Source organism: Xiphophorus couchianus, chromosome 11, assembly GCF_001444195.1.
Source record: "Xiphophorus couchianus chromosome 11, X_couchianus-1.0, whole genome shotgun sequence".
In the NCBI taxonomy this organism is placed as follows: Eukaryota; Metazoa; Chordata; class Actinopteri; order Cyprinodontiformes; family Poeciliidae; genus Xiphophorus; species Xiphophorus couchianus.
Genome location: NC_040238.1, coordinates 7,984,731 through 8,011,860, shown reverse-complemented (window position 1 = coordinate 8,011,860; position 27,130 = coordinate 7,984,731). Strand labels below are relative to the sequence as shown.

Below are 27,130 nucleotides of genomic sequence, written 5' to 3'. Positions count from 1 at the left end.
GTTTTTTTTCTGTGTGGAGTATAAAATTTTGCAAGTAACTGCATTTGATCAACTGAATCTTATGTATTACAAAAAAGTTTAATTGAACTCTTTAATTGGATCTGATTTGGAATGATTTTATTGTATTGGGGGGAAATGCCCTTATGTGAGACTTCCAAATGAGATCAACCTAAATATTCTCTGAATAGTTCATCAGCAGCTCTCAGCATACTTTGGATAAGCCTTGAATTATTTCTTTAAGTTTCAACTGGGTAGGAATAAATGACTGATTTTCAGGTTGAGAACTGCATGTGAACTGGAACTGGCTGTCACTTTAAATCCCTTCTCAGGGTTTAACTTGAGAGTGAAGGTGCTAAAGTGACAGAGGATCATCTAGACAGAGCCTGCAGGTGGTTTCCTGTCTGACAGTCTGCCTCTGGATGATCCATGCTGCAAGATAATTAGTCCTCAGAGGTTTCTGTCTGAACACCAACAGCAGCAGAGGGTTTTCCCATAGCAGGACTTGAAGTGATTTGTGCTGCTCAGAGAGAAAAGTGAGGTTTGTGATGTCAGATACAAATCAGACAAGTTTAAGTCAGTCTGCCTTATTGAAGCTAAAAATAATGATGTTCAAACTCCTCATGACACAATGTTTTATTTCTTCAACCTACCATCACAATGGAAAAATCTTGTTTTAGAAATGAAAGGACAGTTTCAGGCTTAAAGGTTTTGCCTATTGCTAAACTAAAACATAATTTAATCCTGAGGGAGTCTTAAAATGGGAAAACATATTCTCAATTTTAGGAAGCAATACAGTTGTAACTTTTTTGACTATTGTGATGAAGATATTGGTTATGGTTGTACCTTGCTAACTATAGAGAAGTAACATCTTTGTATTTTGCTTTGAGCAGAGCAGATTTATGAATTCATTTTTTGAACACTCAGGTTCAAATCTTAGAGGATTCCTGTAAGAGATGAACCAGCAAACTGAGGTTGCTTCTGTAATTACATTACTTGTTAAATTGAGAGAATGCTCAAGTGTTTTGTAATTTTTTCTTTATCATTTTTTAATCAAGAATTTGACTAGATAAGCAATTTGAATGTTACAGGTTCTCGGACTATCCAATTAATATTACCTGATGCTCATATTGACCAGCAACTGCTGTGATAGTTATTGTGCTCTGCATTCAATGAATTTAAAGTTTTTTTATGTGAATCATTTTCACAATTCACATATTCAAACATTGTTTCTAGTGTGTCATTAATTGACTGGCACTGTGTTTTATAATGGCACTGGCACATTATAAAACAATCACCCTTTTTGGCACCCTCCCAGCTATTCCTCTTTGAATTACTTTGCATTGTAACAACTCTTCAGAATCATATATGGCAACAAATGCACTGACTTTTGTCAGAAACAGAACAGGTTCTATCATTAATCTAATGAGATTTTAAAAGTCACATTTTATAGTCACATTATATTGTACAATATAATATGGGGTGGAAACTATAGAAAACTCCTACTGAAACCAAAATATATTTAGATAAATTACTTTTCTAAAGTTTTCATTTAGTGAAAACTAACCATTCAACATAATTCTCAAACAAAGCACTTTGTTTTTGCTGAAATGATCAGGAAGAGAGAAAAAGAAAAAAATCAGGTGAATTCTGAAACAAAAATTTTATTTGTTCTTTGGTTCCTCTAAGCTTCACAAACTTAAATGTGTTCAGCAGCAAATGCTCACTTTCAACATCTTGATCTACTGTTTTTGACCTACCTACATTTACAAGGTCAAACTCACCCTGAGTTTTGTCTGCTTCATTACTCCAGTCTTCAGCTCAGAGGAGAGTGAGACATCAGGACAAAAAACATTTCATTATCAGTAATGTGTTTCTCCATGGCACAGTCTGATGACAGCAACACAAAGGGGGATCACAATTGATCAACCTGATGAGGCCCAGATGTGACAACAGCACACCTTTAAATCAGTAAATAGACTAAATTAATTCAAATTAAAACAAACTCTTAATGACAATTTTAACAAGTAAAAATGTCAGAGGTGTTAAATTGGATTGTGTTTAAAACTTCAGTTGTTTATGAATTCTTTTGAAATGTATTGTATCCTTTTTAAGATATACTGTAGTCTTTCATGTAAAGAATAATTCTGTCAACTGAAAGTCAAAGGTCAAAATAAATAGGCATTTCTCCCTGCCCTATGGATTTAGAACTTTAGATAAAGCTAAACCACAAAAATATATATAAAAATTATATAAGTTTTCATGAAATAAGCTTTATTCAAATCAACTGCTGATGGTCTTGATATAAATTCTTCTGAGTTGTTTCAGTAAGAGAATCTGCACAAAGGTGAGGTGTCGAGTCTCATTTTGAAAACCAAAAAGCTTCCTTAACTGTCACGATTATTTGATAGTTCGGTATACTAAATATATTTTTCAAAATGTAAATATTGCATTTTCATATAATATTCAGATTGATCACATATTGTGTAATTAAATTCACCCACCTTTTCAAAGCAAAAGATAATTCAGCACATAGAAACTATCCTCCATTTACACAAATCAGTGGGGGTGTGGTTTCACCCATTTCTGAAAACAAAGTGAAATGGAGGATTACTTTTGGAAGAAAATGGTTAAACTTCTTCAAACTCTCAACTTTTGTTCCTGTTTAGCAGTTCAGAAGTGGAAATAAATGTTTTTGCTGACTAATCAATTGTTAGAAAAAATTTGATAAGATGAATCAATTTAATTCTTAGTTGCAGGCCTAATGTCTATGTTCCTCTACTAAGAAGCAGTTGTCATGAAAGGCTCTTAACGATACTGAATCTCAGACAACTGGAACAATAACTTAGAAGAAAATGTCGCTTGACCCATTTCTAACCTCATTTGTGAGATATCTGTTTTAATTAGTACCTCAATTGTAATTTTAACACATAAAATAAAACATTAATGAATGTCTACAACTTTAGCTGAAAGAAACTAGTTTCAGTCACCAAACACTTCAAGCAGAAGCTGAGATGTCTTCCATCAGTTTTTTTGAAGGGATTTCAAAAAACAGCAGCCCAGGAGAGAAAGCAGACCCACACTTAATAGACCTCAGAGTTGCTAAGCAAGGTAGTGCCTCAGAGCTAATATTTGCAATGGTAGGTAATCATACCAAAAGCGAAGAGTCTTCTAACCAGTCCAGTTCCAAAACAAAAGTTAAGCTGTTCATTTTGAAAGCAGCACAGTGCCCTGCATAACAGCCAAAATCTTATTTTGTTTTCCTTGTTTCCAACAATGAGGCCACACAGAGCGTGAAACAACACCCAAATAAATGACACCCTTGAAAAATGGTGATTAAGTGATTAAAAATGCTTCCTATTAAACTAATACCATCTTTCTTATGATGAATAAATTAGGACACTATGTCTGTTTAAAACAGCCAAAATGAAAATGTGAGCCTCCTCCTATGACAAGTTGTCACAGCAAGTGTACATGTTGGAAATGTAGATAATCACCATTTTAAAGCAATATTTAATTATATTTGACTTTTTAATTTATTTAGTCTCTCTGCCTTTCTTCCTTTCTACTGTTTAATAAAGGCCACTAGTAGCACAAAAACTTTGAAAAACGTATTAGGGGTAAAAGGTCAACTGCAAAAAACCTTCTTTGGTGCCATGATGGTCTTTTCAATTAACATCTTCTTGGGACTCTTCTTGGGTCCAACTGGTGATTTATGAACAGCCTGAGACATCATGGAAAAACTCTTTCCAGCCAAACTGCCTGTGAAAAAAAGGCAGAGCCAATTTGGAGTCCATAACAGAAGACACTAACTCATCTGATAATTTAATGTTGTCGACTCGTATGATCAAAAAGAATAAAATCTTTAAAATGCTCCAGGTTAATGACAGCTATGAGGAGCAGTTTGATATTATTTAACTAACCAGTTTGATGGTAAACTTTGATCAATTTTTTGTATTTTCTTGTATTCTGTCGACTTGTCTTATTTATTATTATTTATTATTTCTTTGACGGCATATTTTGTGTGGGCTCTAAAGTACTTATTTCCAATAAATAATTTGAACCTTCTACTAAATTGGTATTTACCGGCAAGATTTCTTAAATATTTACAAATTAAAAAGGTCGACTAGTACTGTACCGTTAAATACCATCATGCGAGATTGGAGGGACCTATAGCATAAACTAATATGGCGGCAAAAGTTTGAAAAAGTGCAGGAAATATCAAGTAACAGTGCAGAAACCTCTGGAATTCTCTTTTTCAGCTGATTATGAAGACTCTGGGTCCTTCCTCTGTCATAGGAGGCAGACTTTCTATCACTACATTGTCCATCAGTCCATATTTATCCTCCTTTTTATTCCTTCCTCCTCTTCCATTGGTTGTGACCTCTTCTGTAAGTCCCTCCCTCTCCACTGGCTGAGAAAGCTGATTGGTCAGTTGCTTCATTGTAATCTGCATTAAGAGAAATCAAATGTCAGATTCCTGTATGAGGTTGAATCGTCATATCTTTATTAGCAAAAATAAGAAGGAAAGCTTTCGTTCATCTGAGGAGGGACATTAGGGGGGAAAGAATGCCCACCTGCAGCTCCCTGAACAGGTGCAGCAAGGCCACACCCACCACGATGACCAGGAACGAGCCCAGCGTTGTGACCACATCCACGGCAGACATGCTGCTCCACTCCTGGAAGAGGATGATGGAGGTGGAAAGGACCACAGAGGTGAAGAGGACGTAGTAGATAGGATATACCAGCAGGGTGTTGAAGGTGTCCAGAGACTTGTTAAGGTAGTTCACCTGCACAGACACAAAGGTGGCTTCAGACTCATTAATGGGTCTCCCAGCCACATGACAAACAAACTTTTGGGTTTGTGTGTGGGGTCTTGTGTTCTCTCCATGTATGAAGGGGGCTTTCTGTCCCAAAGCTGTTTTAGACTTTTTTAAGGTTAGTCATTTTTAGCAAGACTTTTTAGGGTATGAAATGAAGAGGTCTGTCAGAGGAAATGTCATACTGGCCACTCATAATTAATAATTTATAACAATTGTCTATAGTATACTTAAGGTGCATTAAGACCAGCCCTGTTTAGTCTGCTTCAATCCAACTCTAGTTAGTTTGTCTAGAAAATGAAGTTTGTTTGGGGAGGTGGAGAATGTACAATCAAACTCTGATGTGGACCAGAAAAGCAAACTCTGTGCCACCTAAAAACTTGGGTCTAGATTTGGTTGGACTTGGATGCATATGTGAATGTCAAGCAAACCGGAGACCACTCCAAAAGCAAGAAGCAGACAGCAGCCACGGCATACTGGATGAATACAACTAAAGCAAGTGCAAGTGTCTATTTCTTGCATACATTTTTAGCAAAAGCTAAGGCCCTTTGTTGAAGGGTGTTTGTTTGGCACAATGTGACAGACGAAAGAGAAATCCTCCAACTGCTGAAATCGGATTTCACTATTTTTATCTACACTTTGTGAAGAAGAAATTGAAGGAACAGTCTAGATCATTTGACACAATGGATGGTCACCAACTGAACCAAGTCTATCGGACTACCAGCTGTGAAAACACTCTTAATCTATTCTGAGAAAAGATACTTTTGTGAGCCAGTAAATTACATGTACCAGGAGGACATTGCCCAAAGTTATTTTGATTGATCATTAATATCAGAACCAAAATAAAAAACAAATGATTTTAACATGTTCATGATTATTCAATTTAATAACAGATATATGGTTTACAGCAATCAGATATTGCATTATGCATTACCAATGTATATGGTACCAAGATACCAAATCCTTTCCATCCTGTAACTTGCAGTGCCAATTTTTATGAGCCCAGCTTACCTGTGTTACTATTGAAACAATGAGGGTGAGGAGCAGGATCCACGTAAGAGGGTGGCTGAGCACAGAGGTGTCATAAACCACTGAGCAGAGGGGGGAAAAAAAAGGGTTCACCGCAGTGGTTCTGTGTAATTCAGCTAAAGGAAAACTTTAGCTGAACTGAAAATGTTTTTAACCTTCAGAATGTTGAGTAAGAAGAAGCATGCTGCCATCTGCGACATCTCACCGGTGTTGATGGCTATGGCGAGGCCCTTCACCGACGATATTGTGAAGGCTCCCAGCAACGAGCAGATGCCGATGTAGATCAGGATGTTGGAACGACCGGAACGTGGACAGAAATACAAAACCAGAACCGCACACAGAACCAATAATGCCACAACATAGACCAGGAAACCTGGTACAGGCAAGCAGAGTGGCAAACACAGATAAACAAAAACTCAAAGAATTTCTTGTTTTGTTCAATTGAAGCTTGCATATAAACCAACTTTGAGTTAGTTACAAAATAATAATAATAATAATAATAATAATAAAGAAACATGGTGTCAAACTCATTTTGTTTTGGGTAACATCATGAACATAATCACAGAGTCAGTTGTGGTAGGCTGTTTTTGATAAATCGACCTATTAAACTTAAAATAGTATATCTTTCTCTGTTTTCAAAGAGTAATTCATAAAATGTAATCATTTTTAACATTTATGCTAATTGGCTGTATATGAATAAAAACAGATTTGATTGCTAAAATTATATTTAAGAATGCAATGTTATATTTTGGATATCATGTAGCATATCATAGCATGTCTGGATGAATTGTTGGACTCTCCTCTCACCTGGCTCCAGCAACTTATTGGTCATATCCTGTATTGATGTCACTTCTCTTTCTTGTGGGGCATGAATGACCAACAGAATGCTCCCAAGTACACACAGCAGACAGCCAAACTTTCCCACCACATTCAACTGCTCCCCCAACAGGTGGGAGGAGAGAACCGCACTTAAAAACACAGACCAGTATGACATCACAAAACACATCAACATGTTCTCAGAAGATGGCGACGGTGTGGAAATATCCAGCTACCTGATGAGGACACTGAGCGCTCCCAGGGGAGTCACCAGTGTGGCTGGAGCGAACATGTAGGCAGCAAAATTACACACCTCTCCGGTTCCCACTACAGAGACATCACACACACAAACACGCTCACAGGACAGATGATCACCAGTCAACTTTTAGATTACAGAAACAATGTAATTGTTAATCAGAAATGTAATTGAAATTAAATTAAAGATATTGATAAGGACAGCTAGAATTTGAATTTTTGACATATCATTTACTAGCAATAATGAATAATAATGAAAATGTAATAAATAGGTATACAAATTTAAGACCCAACTAAAGGCAACCTGCTACAGAAAATCTGTGCATATTTACCATGTTTTGGTGGCTTTATGTTGAGATTATTGCACTTGAGTTTTAAAACCCTGAAGAACACTAAGTATTGTAATTTCTGGATTACATCTACTGCTTTTTTTTTCTTTTTAGACACACTTTAAACACTGCAGTGTGGTTAAATATACAGATTTCACCAACAGATTTTGAAAGGTTGGACTGCTGCATGATGAAGGGCAGCAGAAGCTCAAGAGCAAATTTACCAAAAGACGAAGAGACACTGAGAGCGACAACAAAATTTGTGATAAGAAAATTTTGAGAGATTGTTCAATTCCGACTCTCAAGACAACAAGTTTTGTGGTGTTAGTGCAAGAGAAAGATGAAGATAACGATCAATGCCTTTTCCTGGTAGGCAGCAGGAAAAATATACGCATTTCATTAAATGTTAAAACACATATTTGCGTAAATATCACGTAATTTTCTACTTCTGATGGAAAAGTGGGGCCTACATATGTACTTTTTTTTCCTTTGTTAGTGGATGTGGCTTATATTCAGGTGGGCTCAATATTCCGGAAATTATGGTAGTGTAAATGTTTTATTTTGATTTTGGAAATGCAGAAATTCTCTATTGCATCTATTAGAACCTTTTTGCATTTTGGTTTAGTTTAATCTCATGCATGATTCAATTTCTAAAGTTCTACTGATATAATTTAAGCCAGTTTCCAAACTGAACTATTAAAGGGTAAATTATCTTGTGACCCCCTCTCCACTTGGCTAAGATGCATAGTAAACAACCATTCTTGGGGACTTTGTTTCAATCACACAGAGGTTACGACTGTAAAAGGTTCTACAGTGAAGTTCTTACTGGTCAACAGGCCTCCCCACCACAGCCAGTCTTTAAGGTAGCCATATCCTCCATCACCTGCAGAAACGCAAACAGAGGCACATTTTGTGTTGGTAATGCCATCCTGATTCATAGCATACACATCGAAGTAGTATTTTATTCCTGGCTATTTTCAGATTTTGTCACATTATAGCCACAAATTTCAATTTTACTTAATGGGATTTAATGTGACAGTCCAAACATGGTCTATAAGAGAAGTGGGACAAAAATTAAACTTACTTTTTTCAAATAAAGAAAAACTAAAAGTGTGCACTTTACTTTCAACATGATATTTTATAGACTGTACAGTCATGAGTAACATGTAAAAGCTTTCACTGGCTTTTTGTGCAGAATATTCTACATTTTTACCATAGAGAAACATATCACATGGTTAATTAGTCAGAGTATCTGCTCCAGCAGCCAACCTACAGCATCAGACAGAGTTTATAGTTTAATGAATTTAATGTATTGTTTTAAAACTACAATACATTAATAAGAATGATTATTACTATTGAGTTTACACATCATGTCTATTTGCAGCAGTAAATATTTATATTAATAGTCATTAGAAGCATTATGCCAGCCAACTGACGAAGTATGCAGTAACAGGAGACAGTACTGCATTGCTCCATACATACAGAGAAAACATCAGCCATTCCAATGCTTTCTGTAGACCTAAGATGAAAGTTTAGGTCTACATGTTACCTAACTAAAATGTCCGAACAACAGAATGGAGAAAAAAAATGGCCAGTTCTGAAAATTCCATTTTAAATCTTTGATACATCTTACTACTAATAACCATCCCATAACAAGTCTGCCAGTTTAACTGAAGACGAGTGCAACAGTTCCATTTATGCATGTGTGAGAGTTTAATGGACAAAATGTTGTATTAGGATCAAACTGGATCATACAGCAAAAAGTGAAACAATGTCATAGGGTTAGTGGCTAATGCTACAGCTAAGACGTGAATGTAATACAACTTGAAGTTGAAGTTAAGGATGTACTTGTTACAATTAAAAGTGGTACTGGGCACAAATTAAGTTACTATCATGAATAGAAATAATTGCAAAGTTATTTTAAGGATCATTGAATTATCCAATGAATGGTGACACAAAAAGAAAAAAAAACCTTCTTGGTAACAACTGATGGGAGAAGTGATTGAGCAGAACAAAACAGGTCTTCCAAATCGCTCTTACTTCCATGTTGGAAAACAATTTGGGCTGAAATTTCAGGTCTGTATAAGCAGTCACTTTTGTCACTTATTTTAACCTGTTTCTAAATAAATCACCTTTTCTTAGTCATTTTTTATTCTTTCTATTCTGAACTTCTCACCTCATTGTCTCTTCAGATTAAAGTAATATAGCTCATCTGTTTGGAACCACATTTGTTGCTTCAATGGTGCAAGATCACCTAGGGCACCGAGTAAACGTGGATCAAATGTCAATATGTGCCTCTGCTCACCTGCTCTAGTGTGTCCATTGCTGGCCAATCGGATGAGAGCTTTCTTCTTCAGGATGACACTTCCACCAATCAGGAAGGACGAAAGCAGTGCAACAGCTAATCCCAGCCACATGTTGTAGGAACTGTAAGTTTGCATACCTGGAGACAACAGTTACGACTGTGTATTTAACAGGGTGTGTATTCTTTTATGAAAATAAAAACACCTGCAGAAAAAGGTTTTCAGAAGGAGTGTCCATGATAAGAGCAGTAAGTTCAGAGGAATTTAGCCAGAAATAGCTCAGTTTTGTGTAATTGTTTTGTTGTGATCACAAGTTTGTGGAAGGAATCTTACTGTAATTATGGTCTTTTAATGATTTGCTGTTTTTATTTCAAAATACAATGATTCCAAGAACAAGAAATCCATGTACAAGTTTGATTTATTGTGCATTTTTTCAGGTCTAAACATAAAAAACCAGAACCAACATGCTGAAATACATTCCTAATCACCCATTGATCACACACTTCTTGAGGCCATTATCATGCTTTTAATATAATTAGAAAAGCTACGGGTGGGTATTAATCTACTCTTCATGACAGAATTAATAAAACCTTTTTTATTGGTCAGTTTCTTGATATGGACCTGGTTTTCAACAAAGGCTTTTGGGATGTTTTGTGTTAGTCTGCAACTGTGATTCTGAAGTACTTTCCAGGATTAACAGTGACTCCTTTATTTAAATTAATCTGAACTTCTAGTTCCTTTCTGCCACCAGACATGATTTTTAAAAAGCTTATCTAAATGACCTGTTTTGCTTCAGTGGCTTTCAGGAAAAGTTTTGAGGGAGCTCAGAAAAATGTTTCCATTTCTGAATTTAAATTGAATACATTAAGTCTTGTTGTGTCAGAGAAATCTAGTTTCACACTGTGGTTTCCATTGTGATTAGTTACTGAAATGTGGCAAACCTAATTTTCTTTTTGTAAAGCTATAAATTCAATGACTGTAGAATCAATGCGCAAATCCATCACTAAAAGCAGAAGCTGAGAACATTGATTGTAAAGAAATAATCATCTGTTCTTACCACAATTTTTCCATGTTAATGCCTAGACATAGTACTCTGAACAAGCAGCTTTTTTTTAGCAAACATGCAATTTACTGTAGTTATTTTTCCATGTGTACCGTACTCAACAAATATCTACTTGACAACTGTCAAGTCAATAGTCTTCACCGTGAGTCTGTGGACCATAACATCCATTCTTACTACAGAGTTTACCAAGTGACATTCACATTTTCAAAAAAACTTAACAATTTTTATCATCTAAGTATAAGTATAATCACCAAGCCCAGCAAAAATAAGCATTTTTTGAGTTTAATTATTGGAGCAAAACAAAAGGTCTTCAATTATATAATTTACTGACATATGCATCTTGATTTCTACAAAGCAAAATTAATGTCAGAACTCTTAAGACAGAATTATTTCAGGAAGAATGAAGTGAAATATTTATTTTGTGTCTAAGCCGCTAACCTCCCTCAAAGAAATTTTCAAATCAACTCACACTTTAATTACACATTACTATTACCTACATGTTACACATTTAGATATTCTGCATTGTATCTTTCCACTGTTCCAAACCTGATTTGACTTCACTCTCAAATCAGCTTCATCTGCTTCATCATGAAGTAGATGAAGTTTTCCTAACAAACTTCATCTTTCCTGGAAGTACTAGAGAAAGGCCATTTGGCATTTCTACCTTTGGAGTCCAGAGATGGGCCAACTGGCCTGAAGGATTTTATCTAGCAGGTGCTTTTGTTCTGTAAATAAGGCCATTACCTTATAAGTACCCTGGTAATGGCCTCAACGCATCTCACAGTTGCACAATTGTTCCTTAGACTTAGACTTCGACTGACTTTGTTGTCACTTTGCATGCACAGGGTGTATACAGAACGAAATTTCGTTGCATACGGCTCAGGACAATGTTTGAGGTTCCAATGTTGTGAGTAAAATAAAATATAGTATAAAATATGAATATAAATCTAAATATAAAATATAAAGTGCAGGACTGACAGTAAAATAGAAGTTATTTAGCTCTGTACATGTGCAAGGTATAAAGTGGAGACCAGTTTTTGAGTGCAGTCCAGTTAAGAGTTCAGCAGTCTGATGGCAAGTGGGAAAAAGCTGTTTCGGAACCAGGTGGACCTGCACCGGATGCTGCGGAACCTCTTTCCAGAGGGCAGCAGGGAGAACAGTCCATGGTGGGGGTGTGAGGGGTCACTGATGATGTTTCGGCCTCAGGACACACATCCTGCATCGATGGTTGACCTGACACTTCGCCCTTTTGCCTGAGCTGGGTGTGGAAGGTTGTTGCAGAAGCAGTTTCTCCTTGTGTGCCTTCTTCTCACTCACATGAGAGTTACCCAACTCTTTTGCAAGCTCAACCAGGAAGTCCACCCGTCTCTCCTGCACCCCAATGCATGCCTGATAAAGCACATGTGCATTCAGTGCTGCCATGTCAATCATGTTTGCCAGGTTTGCTGACCAGCTGTCACATAGTGATGGAACCTTGGTCACCCCCCGCAAGATTATGACTGAAATAAATGCCATTAGTTCTTGTGAACTAAATAGGTGAAGCAGTCACCTATTTATCCTCCACAGCACAAAAGGCTGCATGCAAATTTGCATGTGCAAAGTCTCCCAGATTTCTTTTGCTTACACTTTTTGCATGATTTTTTTGAGGTGGATCAACACAATTAATTTGGTTAGTTTATTTCTAAACTTTCATTTTAAACCCACTTAGCTTTATTTAAAAGAAAAACATTACTAATTTCTTTTAGAAAAACCTTTGCATATTTCTTGAAACAGATTGTATGTTTTGCAAACTCTATGTACATTTGGCAAAATGACCTGGATAATGCAGCACAACATCATGGATCAGCTGCAAAAGGTCACATCTCTCCAAAAACACTTCATGTATGCTTCAAAACTAGACAGGAGATCTGATCTCCTGTTGGTATCATAGATACCCACCCCCAACATGGACTATTCACACTCCTACCGTCTGGCCTGACGGTCAACGGCCACATTTACAATTGAAGAAGGGATGCTAATTTGAGCCATCAGAGTCGTCAGTTTGGACTCAGGGTCTTTTGGCTCTGTTTCAGTAAGTCTGGGGAGAGGTCGAAAACCCTTCGACTCCTATTAGCTCCTGTCTTCAGGTTAATTCCACTGGATCACCTTAGGAAATCCTGGGTATATTGGGCCTGCTTCACAAAACTCTGAAAATCCTACTAATTTAGTTGAAAGATATTTCTGACAATGCAGTGCTTTCATTTGACGTGCAGTTGAGCTGCACTACAAACAAAGCTCAGGTTTAACAGTGCAGTCCTAATAACGCAGTACTCAGGTGACACAAGGATGCATCACATTTCCAGGACAAAACTGAGGAGGGAACAGAGACATACATGACAGCAGAGCAAAAATAAGGCAAGTTTACACAAGAAGAGAAGCTGTGATGTCTCAGCTGATAGAAGCATGCCGGTCAAGGACTACCTGGTTGTCGACTGTTGTTCAGGTGTGTGAGGATCAGAGTTTGATCTGTGGTGACCAAACACACAGCTGTCTGGGATCCACACCACAGTGTCAGCACAGACCCTGCAAAGACATGAAGCATTCACTGAGAATCTGAAGCTCTGTAGGAAATTTCTGATTTTACTAGAATTCAAGGTGATCTTTTGTTATGAATGCAACATATCTTTATTACTGCAGTTAAACCATCATAGCGGCCATGACCAGAAAACCAATGCACAAATTTCCTGTAAATCAATTGTCCAGCAGAGAGGAAAAAAAACTATCACTGACTGTAGACTAAAGCTTTGGCAAAAATTAACGAAAAGCAGCTGTACAGCTGTAGCTACGCACTGTGAGATTTTCCTTAAAATAAAAAAAGAAAAGTTATTGTATTTTTTATTATCGTACCCTCTTTACTATTAACAAAATTGTAGAGAGACGAAAAAGTTAAGTTGACGCGACTCTGCAATATCGCATGGACATCGGGGGCAGTTCCCCTGGATTGGCAGACTGGGGTGGTGGTCCCCCTGTTCAAAAAGGGGGACCGGAGGGTGTGCTCCAATTATAGAGGGGTCACACTCTTAAGCCTCCCTGGCAAGGTCTATTCAGGGGTCCTGGAGAGGAGGGTCCGTCGGATAGTCGAACCTCGGATTCAGGAAGAGCAGTGTGGTTTTCGTCCTGGTCGTGGAACACTGGACCAGCTCTACACCCTCGGCAGGGTCCTGGAGGGTGCATGGGAGTTCGCCCAACCAGTCTACATGTGTTTTGTGGACTTGGAGAAGGCGTTCGACCGTGTCCCTCGGGGAGCCCTGTGGGGGGTTCTCCGGGAGTATGGGGTACCGGGCCCTTTGATACGGGCTGTCAGGTCCCTGTATGACCGGTGTCAGAGTCTGGTCCGCATTGCCGGCAGTAAGTCGGGCTCGTTTCCGGTGGGAGTTGGACTCCGCCAGGGCTGCCCTTTGTCACCGATTCTGTTCATCACTTTTATGGACAGAATTTCTAGGCGCAGCCAAGGTGTTGAGGGGATCCGATTTGGTGGCCTTAGGATCTCATCTCTGCTTTTCGCAGACGATGTGGTCCTTTTGGCTTCATCGGATCGTGATCTGCAGCTCTCGCTGGAGCGGTTCGCAGCCGAGTGTGAAGCGGCCGGGATGGGGATCAGTGCCTCCAAATCCGAGGCCATGGTCTTGAGCCGGAAAAGGGTAGAGTGCCTTCTCCGGGTCAGGGGGGGTGTCCTGCCCCAAGTGGAGGAGTTTAAGTATCTCGGGATCTTGTTCACGAATGGGGGAAGAAGGGAGCGGGAGATCGACAGGCGGATTGGCGCAGCGTCTGCTGTCAAGCGGGCGCTGTACCGGTCCGTCGTGGTGAAGAGAGAGCTGAGCCAAAAAACGAAGCTCTCGATTTACCGGTCGATCTACGTTCCCACCCTCATCTATGGTCATGAGCTTTGGGTCATGACCGAAAGAACGAGATCGCGGATACAAGCGGCCGAAATGGGTTTTCTCCGTAGGGTGGCTGGGCTCTCCCTTAGAGATAGGGTGAGAAGCTCAGTCATCCGGGAGGGACTCAGAGTAGAGCCGCTGCTCCTTCACATCGAGAGGAGCCAGTTGAGGTGGCTTGGGCATCTGGTCAGGATGCCTCCTGGACGCCTCCCTGGTGAGGTGTTCCGGGCACGTCCCACCGGGAGGAGGCCCCGGGGAAGACCCAGGACACGCTGGAGAGACTATGTCTCTCGGCTGGCCTGGGAACGCCTCGGGATTCCCCCGGAAGAGCTGGAAGAAGTGGCCGGGGAGAGGGAAGTCTGGGCCTCCCTTCTGAAGCTGCTACCCCCGCGACCCGACCTCGGATAAGCGGAGGAAGATGGATGGATGGATGGAAGAAAAAGTTATTTTGTGCCAAAACATCTTGTATGTAGTGCACATCAGTGTGAGTCTGTGGGGGTGGGCACGCCAAAGCCTAAATCTTATTGGTCAGTTTGCTTTTTCTGTGAGCTAAAAATGATAAGTGAAGTTTGAATCTCCCATAGTTCTAACATCCCGCCTGAGCTTTTCTGGCAGGCGGTTCTGCCGTTTAATTAGCTTTTTTGTGGTTTCGCAAACTTAAAAGCTGACGGATCACTGACACCAGCAGATGTCGAAAAAAAAAAAGTCCGACAGATCGGAAGGTACGTACAACTCCCCTAGCTACTAGGGGAGTGGTTCCTAGAGGTTATCCGCCAGCGCATTGATATGTAACTTGTGAGACAACAGTAAAGTCACGTTAATTTTCTTACCAACGAGTTGAATCCTTTATTTAAATATACTATGTTGGAGTAAAGACACAACAAATTGGCGACGAGGAATCTGGACCCTAAACAACTGCACGAAATGAAAATTTAAACCGGAGGGAAGGAGAAAAGGACGAAATAAAGCAGGAGACAAAACGAAACCTAGCAAAGGATACGTGAGTAACAGTGCATAGCACACAGTGAAAGGATAAACGGATAATATCTGGATTCCATGTCCAAAATGGCTCACGTTGGAAAAGTGGAGGAGTTTGATAGTTCAAGTGAAGACTGGGAATTATACATAGAGCGAGTGGAGTTGTACTGCGACGCTAATGATATCGAGGAAGAAAAAAAAAGTTCCGTCCTCAGTCTAATGGGAGCTAAAACTTACAGTCTACTCTGTAATCTCCTGAGCCCTGCTAAACCGTCGAGAAAGTCATATAAAGACATTGTTGATACGTTACAGAAGCACTTGAATCCCGCACCACTAGTAATAGCGGAAAGATTCAGATTTCATATGAGGAATCAAACGAAAGATGAAAGCATATCTGAGTATATGGCCGAACTGCACAAACTCTCGCAGCATTGTGACTTTAAAACGGGACTTGGCGATGCCTTGAGAGATCGATTGGTATGTGGCATGCACTGTACGAGCACACAAAAAAGGCTACTGTCCGAAAAAGAGCTAGATTTGAAGAAAGCACTCGAACTAGCTATCTCAATGGAAACAGCAGCTAAGGCTGCATCAGAGCTACAGAAGAAAAGCTTAGAAAACGAAGTGCATCAAATGTCCTTAAATGGGAAAAAGCAAAAATGCTACAGGTGTGGTAAATCCTCAGACAAAGCAAATGACTGCTGATTCAAAGAAAAGACATGTAGGAAATGCCACAAACAAGGCCACATAGAAAGAGCAGGCAAATCAGACCAAACAAATACCCAAAAAGAAAAATCTAGAAAGAACAAAGGTTTTAAACCTAAATCAAAGGCCAAAGCAAATGAAATGCACAAAGTTACAGAACATTCTGACAACACAAACAGCAGTGAGGATGATGACCTGTCATGCTTAGAGTTGCATAGCATAACTGAAGAAAATAATATGGGTCACGACTACAGTGTCTGGAGTGAAACTAAAGATGGAACTGGACACAGGTTCAGCTTTGTCAGTGATCTCCGAAACCTATTATGACAGGCTGCTCTCCCACGTACCACTGAAAAAGACATCAGTGATGTTAAAAACCTACACAGGTGAAAAAGTGTCACCAAAAGGGAAACTTAAAGTGGATGTGGTCTATGGTGACCAAACACACAAGCTAGAGCTCTATGTCCTGAAAACCACAGGCCCAGCGCTACTGGGGCGTGAATGACTGAGAAGAATTCAGCTTGACTGGCATGCAATAAAAGCCCTGAATATCTCGGCAGGTCTCAAGAGCTCCACCCATAGGCTTGAGCAGAGATTGCCACAGTTATTGGAGGCTACTGCACACGTGTTCGAGAAAGGCATTGGCAAACTAAAACACTAAAACTAAAAGCAAAAATTTAACTTGACAAAGATGCCAACCCAAGATTCCACAAGGCGCGCCCGGTGCCGTATGCCCTACGTCCGGCATTCTCTCAAAAGTTGATTGGAGTGACTGGGCTACGCCCATTGTTCCTGTGATGAAGAAAGGAAAAAGTGAAGTGCGTATATGTGGGGACTTCAAAGTGAGCATCAACCCGGTGTTGCGCACGGTGCAGTACCCTCTTCCACGAATAGAGGACATCTTCTCATCATTGGCTGGTGGGGAGAAGTTTTCAAAGATAGACTTGTCACAGGCCTATCTCCAGATGGAAGTGGAGGAGTCAAGCAAAACGTTTCTAACCATCAACACTCATAAGGGACTTTACCAATACAATCGTCTTGTGTTTGGTGTTTCTTCAGCCCCAGCCATCTGGCAAAGAGCCATGGATCAGGTGCTCCAGGATATACCTGGAACACAATGCTACCTGGATGATATTATCATAACAGGAAAAGATGATGATGATCACTTCCAAAACCTGAGCAAAGTACTCACCAGGCTGAGTGAGTATGGGCTACAGGCAAAGAGAGAGAAATGTGAATTTTTCAAAAGTGAAATCTCATACTGCGGACATGTCATTGACAAGCACGGCTTGCACAAGTCACAAGAGAAAATTGAGGCAGTGCTGAAAGCACCTAAACCTGAAAATGTGTCACAACTCAGATCGTACCTGGGTCTCGTCAACTATTACCACAAGTTTCTACCAAACCTTGCCTCAGTGCTGTATCCACTAAATGCGCTGCTACAAACAGGAGTGGAGTGGCATTGGTCAGAAAAATGTGAAAAGGCATTCACAGAAACAAAAAGACTAATAACATCTGACGAGCTACTTACCCACTATAATCCATCCAGACCCATCTGTCTAGCATGTGACGTGTCCCCGTATGGCATTGGTGCATTCCTGTCGCACACGATGGATAATGGACTTGAACGCCCAATTGCATTCGCTTCAAGGTCCCTGTGAAGTGCCGAACGCAATTATGCACAGATTGACAGTAAGGGGTATCAAAAAGTTCCACCATTACCTCTATGGCCGAAGGTTTACCTTAGTGACTGATCATCAGCCCTTAGTGTCAATATTCAATCCACGAAAAGGAGTCCCAGTGATGTCAGCTGCGCGACTACAGCGATGGGCCCTGTTCTTAGGAGCACACTTGTATGACATCGAGTTCAAGGGGACTAAACAACACTGCAATGCTGATGATTTGTCACGCCTCCCACTGTCAACATCTGTGGAGGAACTACCATCAAAGGGTGACCCGGCAGAAATGTTCAACACAACACTGGTAGATCAGCTGCCAGTTACAAATGCCCTGATACGAAAAGAAACGCGGAATGACCCAACACTTTCCAAGGTGTATGACATCACAGTACAAGGCTGGCCTGCCCAGGGGAATCCATACTTTCCTGAGTTTTCAGCAAGACGTGATCAACTGTCAGTCTGCCAGGGAACCTTGATGTGTGGATCACGTGTGGTAGTGCCCTCCAAGCTTCGCACCAGAGTGTTGGACAGTCTGCATGAGGCTCACGTAGGTACGGTGAAGATGAAAAGTTTGGCTACGTATGGTGGCCAGGGATAGATAAACAGATTGAGGACATCACCAAAACCTGCCCAGGATGCCTGAGCGTTCAAAACGCACCACCACAGGCTCCCCTACATCCGTGGGAATGGCCGTCTGTACCCTGGCAGAGAGTGCACATTGATTTTGCTGGTCCGTTCATGAACTCTATGTTTCTCATAGCTGTGGACGCTCACTCAAAATGGCCAGAAGTAGTCCCAATGAAATCAACAACATCAGAAAAGACTATCTCTGTTCTGAGAACCATCTTTGCCAGGAATGGCCTACCTGAGCAAATTGTGAGTGACAATGGCCCACAGTATACTTCTGAAGAATTCCAAGACTTCATGAAAAAGAATGGTATCAAACATTTCAAGTCAGCACCTCACCATCCAGCAACAAACGGGTTAGCAGAACGGTTCGTACAAACATTCAAAAAGTTCATAAAAGCAATGACAAAAGAAGACATATCTCTTCAACACAAAATTGACAATTTCCTCCTGGTGTACCGCAATTCTGTCCATGCAACAACTAATCAGACACCTGCAATGCTGTTTATGAACAGACCGCTCAGATCTCGCATTGACCTTCTAAAGCCAAACCTGAGAAAAGAAGTGCAGAACAAACAGGTCAGCAGCTTTTCGAGTGAACCGCCAAGGAGCTTCGATGTGGGACAGCAGGTCCTGGCACGTGACTGCCGAGAAGAAAAGTGGATGCCTGGAAAGATCATCACTAGGAGCGGCCCTCTGATGTACGAGGTGGACACTGGAGAGCATACCTGGAGACGTCATGTGGATCAACTGTTGAATGCTCAACCAAAGACACCGTCAACCAGCACGTCCACCTGATCCTGAAACCAACTCTGAACCCAGTACAGTGACACCCACAGTTGTAGAGGAAGTGCCCCCTACCGAGAGCACCCCACAGGTTCCCAGGCGTAACCCTGAACGACTCAGGGCACCCCCGAAAAGATTGGATTTATGAGTTTCACTTATGGACTAAGAAAAAAAAAAAAAAAGAGTTCTAATATTTGTCAACTGGATAACAAATTGTGTTTAATGCATTGGCAATGTTATGTGTTACTTTAGTTATGTAGCATTAATCTAAAAGGGGAGGAGTGTAGTATATAAAGTGGATCTATTTACTTCAGCGGAACCACTCCCCTACCTACTGAGTTACCTAGAGGTTATCCGCCAGCGCATTGATATGTAACTTGTGAGACAACAGTAAAGTCACGTTAATTTTCTTACCACCGAGTTGAATCCTTTATTTAAATATACTATGTTGGAGTAAAGACACAACAATGTGCGCGTCGCATAAAAGCAGCACAAACCTAAACCACTAAAGGAGTGCACCCTGTTTTTTCGTTTGTTTTTTACACAAACGATGCTAAATAATAAAGACATGGAAGCGAAGCCTACCCGTGAGATCCACAGAAAGAGGAGTATGTTGATTCCCAGGTTCAGGTGGTGTCAGACGTCCAAAGGAGGAGAAGGTGAAGCAACAATGTTTGTTTAATTTTTACTATTTTGGGGAACGTTTCGACTAGATTAAATTGTTTAAACCACAGTCTTAGCACGACGCTCAGGAAGAGCGGCAGATGTCAGCTAATGGGAGACCCATCAGCTCTCCAGTTCGGGAAACATCAAAGAAGCTCATAAACAGGCGACCTGCCAGAACTGCACACGGTAAAGCTCAACAGGCATCCAAACCGCTCTTAGAACTACGGAAGGTTCAAACTCCTGTCATTCATTTTTAGCTTACAGAAAAGGCGCCAAGCGGCCAACTAAACAAAAGCAAACTGACCAATAAGATTTAAGCTTTTGCGTGCCCTTCCCCTCCCCCCACAGACTCAGACGTGGGGGGATGTTTTGACACATAAGATCTTTTTTTTTCTCCACAATTTTGTTAATTGTAAAGAGGGTTCGATAATAAAAATTTCAGAAATTATTCTTTTCTTTTTTTGACTTCAAGGAAAATCTTAAGGTAGGCACAGTGGGTGCAGCTGTACAACTGCAGGCGCTGCTGCCCTCCGATAATATCCTGCAGGCGTCCGTGCATAGTTCTGAACTTTAACCATAGAAAAGAGTTTTATGCATAAAGCAATTTATTTTAAACATTTTATATAATTTACTTAAAAAATGTAAATATAAAGAAATGTTATTAACTCAATGTAAAAACATAAAATTAAATCATTTCTTTGGCAGTGCTCCCTAATGACAATGGCTATTTTTAGAACTTGCTCTTCGGGCGACAGGGTGCCCACGGGCACCGCGTTGGTGACCCCTCTGTGTTAATGTAATATTTATCCAGTTGAACAGAGTCTCAATGCAGTAAGTGCTCACACTGGAAACAAATTACGTTGCCTAAGATACTGAAGGTCACAGAGGGTAAAAACACAAAAGGAGAGGAAAGGAAGAAAAAAAATGCTGAAATCATAAATACTACCTAAGATTTTACCATGCTTCCGTAAAACTGAGTTATGAACACATATCCTGTTCTGCATGTACTGTTTGCACAAATACTGGTCTTGTAGTTGGCAGGGGGATGCAAAGAGACTTTTCCCCAGAGAACTGTGCATGTAAACAAAGCTAAATTAACGCAGGAGACATTGTCTTCAAATTACATTTTTGAGAAATTCATGATTGTATCACCGTAGCTTCCTACAGTGTTGCAGGCAGTCTTTGGTCTGTCTGACCAAAATGCAATATTTGGTTTGCGTGTGCAGAGTTGTGCCATACTGGTCTGACCACTCTGCATAAGGGCGACAAGAGGAGCTTGGCTAATATTTACACTGTAAACAACTCAGCACCAGGCGCCACCCAGATAGAGAATGCTCAAAAAGAAGTGGTGGAGAAACATGTTTGGATTTCAGGTGTGGGGAAGCAATTAAAATACCTTACAAATCAAAATGACTCAGAGCAAAAAACAGAGGTAAAGGTTATAGATTACTTGTATTTAGCAGGATTTAAGAAACAAATTCCAATTTAATATTTCAGTTGTTTTGTCGTTTTTGTTTTACTTGGTAAAGTCAGTAGGTCAAGAAAGGAGAAACTGAAAACACGTTAGATTGGTTTGAAAACTAAACATCCTCTTTTTAATTATTATGTTGAAGTTCAACAAACAGTTTCTTTCAGATCATTTGAGGACATAAACATAATAATAAAAACATGTTCACATATTTGGACTTTACTAACAGTTTCATTTAAAGTGTGAAGCAAAGGTAAGAATTGAAATAAGACAAAAATGAAAAGTATTCTCCATTTTAAACTATGCATTTTATGCGATGCATTATGCATTTTAAGCAATGATCAAACATCTCTCCTTGGTTATCGAAAGTTGAGGATTTTTTTTAAATGCACTGTTTAGTTGAGAATGTATTTCAAGCCAACATATTTCGCTTTATGTGTCATTAAACGCTTAATTTATAACATGGATACAGGTATGTACATTTCGGACTACTTTCAAGCATGCATGTACATCGTCTCAGAAAAACATGCTCTTTGTCCCACGTATCGCTTGTATGAAAACTAGTGATGCATGCCACGTTACATAATTTGACATTTAAAGAACGAACGTAAAATGACTTATAGGTCTGTCACGTTTCATGTACAATTTACAGAATAAAGACACCGTTTCAGCTCTGAATTACGAAACAAGGAGGACAATACATCCACCTGAACACAGAAAATAAAACTTGGCTCTTTGAACCTTCAGATGCTGCACGCGAACGTTTCATCTCCTCAATGGGTCACTTAGCTCCTCAAAGAGGATCCACCTGACGAGTGCAGACAAGTGTGTGAAATCCTTTACAATGGCTTTAAAATAAACTTCTTTTTACCATTTTTGCACGTATCGTTCAGGTGAAACTCTCGCATCGTGCTGTTGTCCAGGTGAAAATGATCAGAAGAAACAGAGCAGAACGGGAAGTCCGTCTTCACCTTTGTCCAACAGAATTAAATCACCTTTTTAAAATAGTCTATATACAATCCATATAAAAATATATTTAGGAAGCGGTCAGCACTTCAGTACATGGAACAAACGCCACTTCAGGGCCGAAAGTCCCCTGCTGTTTTCTCCGGAATCAGCCGCGGCCCAAAGGGAATTCAGCTGACCACGCCCCGAGCGGTGAGATCCTGTGCCAGGGCAGGTGTTATGCCGAGAAATGCATGCCTGCCGAGAATTGCATGCCCTGTCGCGGGAGCGCGCATCGCTCTAAACTCTCGCATATTGATGAGAAAACGGACTGAAATATGACCGAAGAGGAAATTTTTGAAGATATTCGTAACATTATCACGTTTCTTAACCATGTAAGCCATAAAACGGTTGGTTTTATTTCGCAGATTAATTGAAATAAATACGATTTTTATAGCTTTATTGAAACATCTGAGTCGAACGTTTTTCAGTCAGTGTCTGATGAAAATGTTCTCCGCAGATGGTTTGAAATTCCCCGATTTTTCTTTTAACACACTGGCTTAAAGCATTACAAAACAGAAGCCCGTTATGTAGAACATTTTATATCATCCTTTACTGTCTAGTCTATTAATGTAGGGGGGATGCATTTTAATTTCTGAGCCTGCCAATATTTGTATCCCCTGTCTATTGTCCTGTTGATATGAAACTTACAGAAGTAGCTCAGAGAACAAGTGTCATTACGTAGAAAAGGTAAAATCCCTCTTAACTCTTTATTTCTCCATTTTAGCAGGGGATGCATTTTTTGGCAAAGCCTATTATTAGCCTGCTGATATCTGCATGCCCTCTCTATTTTCCTCAAATATCATCCTATTGACATAAAACTCATCCCAGCAGTTCATAGAACAAGTGTGATTATGTAGAAGATGTTATTTCTTTATTATCGCTATTGCAAGGATACTGAAGGAAATAAATCTGACAATGCATCTTTGCTAAATGTAAAGCATGCACAAACAATTTTTATTTTGGTTTAACATAAAAATTAAATCACTTTTTTAGTAATTTCAACAAAAGAATATTCATAACAATAGGTTTCCTTAACTCACTTGGAGAGTCCCAAAAAGATATGAAGAGGTGCTTGGAAGCAACAAGGTGAGAAAAACAAGAACAATTATTGTTTATTATAATAAAAAATGTCATAATTGGATTTCTAGAATGTTAATTTAACATTTTATCCTCTCAACAAGGGCATTTATGAGAAGCAAAGGGATGAAAGTCTCAAGGTGGAAATGTGAAACTGTCACCCATGCCATCCAGCAATATATGGTTTCATGTGGTGTGTTTGCGCTTAAAGTAAGTGCTGTTTATATATATATATATATATACTTGACTATGATTACTTATATTTCCTATGTAATGTCGAGCATTGTCTGCTTACAAATCAATTTATATAACCTTTATGTGTACTGTTCTGTCTCTTTCCACATACATGTATATCTATCTATGTCTGAAGATAGATAGAATTATATATCAATATATTGGTATACATGCTAGTTTATGTTTTTGATGTTGTGAAAAAAAGATTAATATGAAAGTGGTGGTCTAATCACATTGCCATTAATCTAATGCTATTTTGCAGGAGTATAACTTTTAAGATGATGAACAGCTTTGGCTTAACAACTTAAACTGTGCATTTCTACCTGAAATATAATGTAGTTTATGAATTCTATTGCTTTATTACACAGTTGATTTATCTTAATGACAATGGAAAAAGTCTGAAATAAGTACAGCAAAAATGTCTAATTATTCATAAATGTCATGACCTCTATATGACAATCTAATACTTTGACAAATATTTTGTATTTGTAATGAGTCCACTGTTAATCTTCTTTCTTTTTTCAAAAAATATATTTGCCTTTACAGTTTGCAGAGTGCATACTGGAAAACAAGGACCTGAACTTTCCATCAACAGCAGAAGCTGTTAATGCCATGCGACTCAACATTTCTTCCACACTTCTCTCAGAATCAGGTATCTTTTGACATATTTTTTATTCAGTTCCTATGTGGGTGGGATACTATGTTGTGTGTAAAATCATGCATGTGTAACAGTTATGGGCTATGCAGCTAACTGCGGCTACATAAGCAGCATCGGAAGAGTGGCCTTTTAAGGAGCCTGAGGTGTGAAAAAAAAAAAACAGGAGGCAGTGCTTTTAGTTTTGGTGAATATATATTAAGTGATTTGAATAAAAAAACATACAATTACAATAACACAATGAGACACATGAGAATTGACTCAGAATAAATTGATTTTCCAAATCATAAAGTCCATAGTCCATTCCTAGCTCGCCATCTTTCGATCCAGATGAGGATCTAATCCGACAGGTGGAAAAAAAAAACCCCGACCTTTTTGAAGAGAGTGGGGCGTACTTAGCCACAATCAGCACTAACAGAATCCTGGTGACGGTCCAGGTAAGCAATGCCAGTGATTCCAGCAATCAAATCAATAGGTTCAAAGATTTTTTGAGGAATTCCTGAGGAAGACGCCAACAGCAAGCTACAATCACAGTGGAACAGGTGAAGATCTTTTACTGCGCACTAGAGGCGTGGCTTTAAATAAGTTAGCAGTGTTCGGGCAACACAGGAAGTGGGCCCGCAAAAATAAAAGTCCTTTACTAATTGTGGGTTACACATGCACAAAAAAAATTGTGTTAGGTCAGCTATTTTATCTAATTAGAAATATTAAAATATTGAACTTTGCAGATGTTTGAAGTACAATCATGTCAGTGTTTATGTCAAATTCAATTAGTGAAGAACATTTCAATACACCTGGCCTTGATCTCTAATAAATAAATTACACATAACACAGCCCAATAACTGTTGAGGCAAAAAACATAATCAACAAACTTAAAATTGTTCTAGGATACAATTACACTTTTCTTGAGTAGCTTTAATGTAACTTAATAAGCAAAAAGGATTTGCAGTTTGTGAAAGTACTAAACTGGAATGAGATGTATTATGTGAACCATTATATTCATTACTGTGTTTTCATAAAATTAACATTTACAAAATGACAAATTTCACAAGATGTACATACATGTATATGTAGACATATTAAAATTTTCTGAATGCCATTTTTATACTTTCAGTGGCTCAAGTTGGAGAAAATTATAAAAAAGTAAACACTAAATGATACTTTCTTTTACCATAAATCCCAGAAATACATTAAATACATGTGTGTTTCAATTCATGAATAGACAGACACCATGTGAGCCTGCCTAATATGCCAATATGATGTGCAGTTTCTATTACTTGTATTTGTTTATGAGACCAGACATTATCAAAAAGGGATTATTGGACGACTGAGATATACACAGAGGATTATTGTAGTTCCACTTTCAAAAGAACACTAACAAATGGAATTATTTAAAAGAAAAAAAACGCAAAAAAATTACCATTAAGTTTATTTTATAACATTGATTTAAAGATGCGGTTTGTTTTTCTGTAGACTCAGTGGAGAATCTCTGCAGACACTGTGGCAGTGAGGACACAGAAGATCATATGTGGGTAAGACAACAATGTAATGCAGTGAAAAATAAATTCAAGCAAACCATATACCATCCTTAAAATAGTTGCAAAGTATTTAGATATACAAAAATAAATCATAATATAATAAATAAACACCCAAGGCAGGTAAGTGGGAAGTTGTTTAAGTTTTTTTGTTTTTAAGTACAGTCGTAAAACATTAAACACAGATGCTTATGGTCCTAGAATTTTTTTACCTCCATACATGTCAGGAACATGCTGTCATCTCCTCAAATAAAGGGCTACCAATCATATATTGATGATTAAGAAGAAGCTTTATGTTGACAAAACCCAATATTACCTTCAGTAAACATGGAACAAAAAAAAAACATTGTTTATGTTGAATATTCTTTATGTTGTTATTTGACTATTTTGCTATTTTTATTTACAGATCGCATGTGACAGATGCAACTGGTGGTACCACCAAGGCTGCGTTAAGGTCCCACAAACCGACACAGGCTACTGCTGTGCAATGTGCTTATAGATTTTATGTTTGTACCAATCTAATTCTTTAATGACTGCAGTTTAGTGGATTTTCAGTTTAAACATGTGACATAATTTTCGTTGACTTAATTGGTTTTCCAAAATTTTTTGTTATGAATATTCTTTTGTTGAAATTAATGAAAAAAAGTGATTTAATTTTTATGTTTAACCAAAATAAAAATGGTTTGTGCATGTTTTACATTTAGCATGGTTGCATTGTCAGATTTATTTCCTTCAGTATCCTTGCAATAGCGATAATAAAGAAATAACATTTTCTACATAATCACATTTGTTCCCTTAACTGCTGGGATGAGTTTTATATCAATAGGATGATATTTGAGGAAAATAGAAAGGGCATGCAGATATCAGCAGGCTAATAATAGGCTTTGCCAAAAAATGCATCCCCTGCTAAAATGGAGAAATAAAGAGTGGAATAACCTTTTCTACATAATCAAACTTCTTTTATGAACTGCTGGTATAAGTTTCATATAAATAGGATAATATTTGAGGAAAATAGAGAGGGCATGCAGATATCGGCAGGAACAAAATCCATATTGCCAAAAAATGCATCCCCTGCTAAAATGGAGAAATAAAGAGTTATGAGTGGAATAACTTTTTCTACATAATCACGCATGTTCTATGAACTGCTGGTATAAGTTTCATATCAATAGGATAATATTTG

General features: G+C 38.9%; 1 protein-coding gene and 1 long non-coding RNA gene across 3 annotated transcripts; one reads left to right on the top strand and one right to left on the bottom strand.

The window, feature by feature from the left end:
* Positions 1-1,641: 1,641 nt before the first annotated feature.
* Positions 1,642-22,624, bottom strand: nipal4 (NIPA like domain containing 4). 2 transcript variants are annotated; one of them, XM_028031911.1, is made up of 11 exons: positions 22,504-22,624; positions 22,313-22,412; positions 13,073-13,174; positions 9,552-9,689; positions 8,073-8,129; positions 6,899-6,989; positions 6,654-6,814; positions 6,052-6,219; positions 5,829-5,908; positions 4,575-4,787; positions 1,642-4,447 (listed from the first exon to the last, which is right to left on the bottom strand). In XM_028031911.1, exons 2-11 carry the CDS (start codon positions 22,347-22,349, stop codon positions 4,256-4,258), a joined length of 1,239 nt encoding a protein of 412 aa, XP_027887712.1. In that variant the 5' UTR covers positions 22,350-22,412; positions 22,504-22,624; the 3' UTR covers positions 1,642-4,255. The 2 variants fall into 2 exon arrangements, with proteins under 2 accessions (XP_027887712.1, XP_027887713.1); XM_028031912.1 differs by lacking the exons at positions 22,313-22,412; positions 22,504-22,624 and adding an exon at positions 15,748-15,919.
* A 752-nt stretch (positions 22,625-23,376) lies between these two features.
* On the top strand, positions 23,377-26,650 carry LOC114152673 (uncharacterized). The gene is made up of 4 exons (XR_003597202.1): positions 23,377-23,736; positions 24,307-24,412; positions 25,889-25,947; positions 26,357-26,650. It is a non-coding gene; the product is annotated as an uncharacterized LOC114152673 (long non-coding RNA).
* The last annotated feature ends 480 nt before the right edge of the window (positions 26,651-27,130 follow it).

What these genes read in the sequence shown, in the direction of transcription:
- nipal4 (XM_028031911.1), bottom strand. Translation starts at nt 22,349, where the DNA reads ATGCGAGAGTTTCACCTGAACGATACGTGCAAAAATG. An exon ending in GAACAACAGTCGACAACCAG is followed by an intron (nt 9,690 to 13,072) that starts GTAGTCCTTGAC and finishes TGTTGTCTCCAG; the next exon opens with GTATGCAAACTTACAGTTCC. An exon ending in GCGCTCAGTGTCCTCATCAG is followed by an intron (nt 6,815 to 6,898) that starts GTAGCTGGATAT and finishes TGTGTTTTTAAG; the next exon opens with TGCGGTTCTCTCCTCCCACC.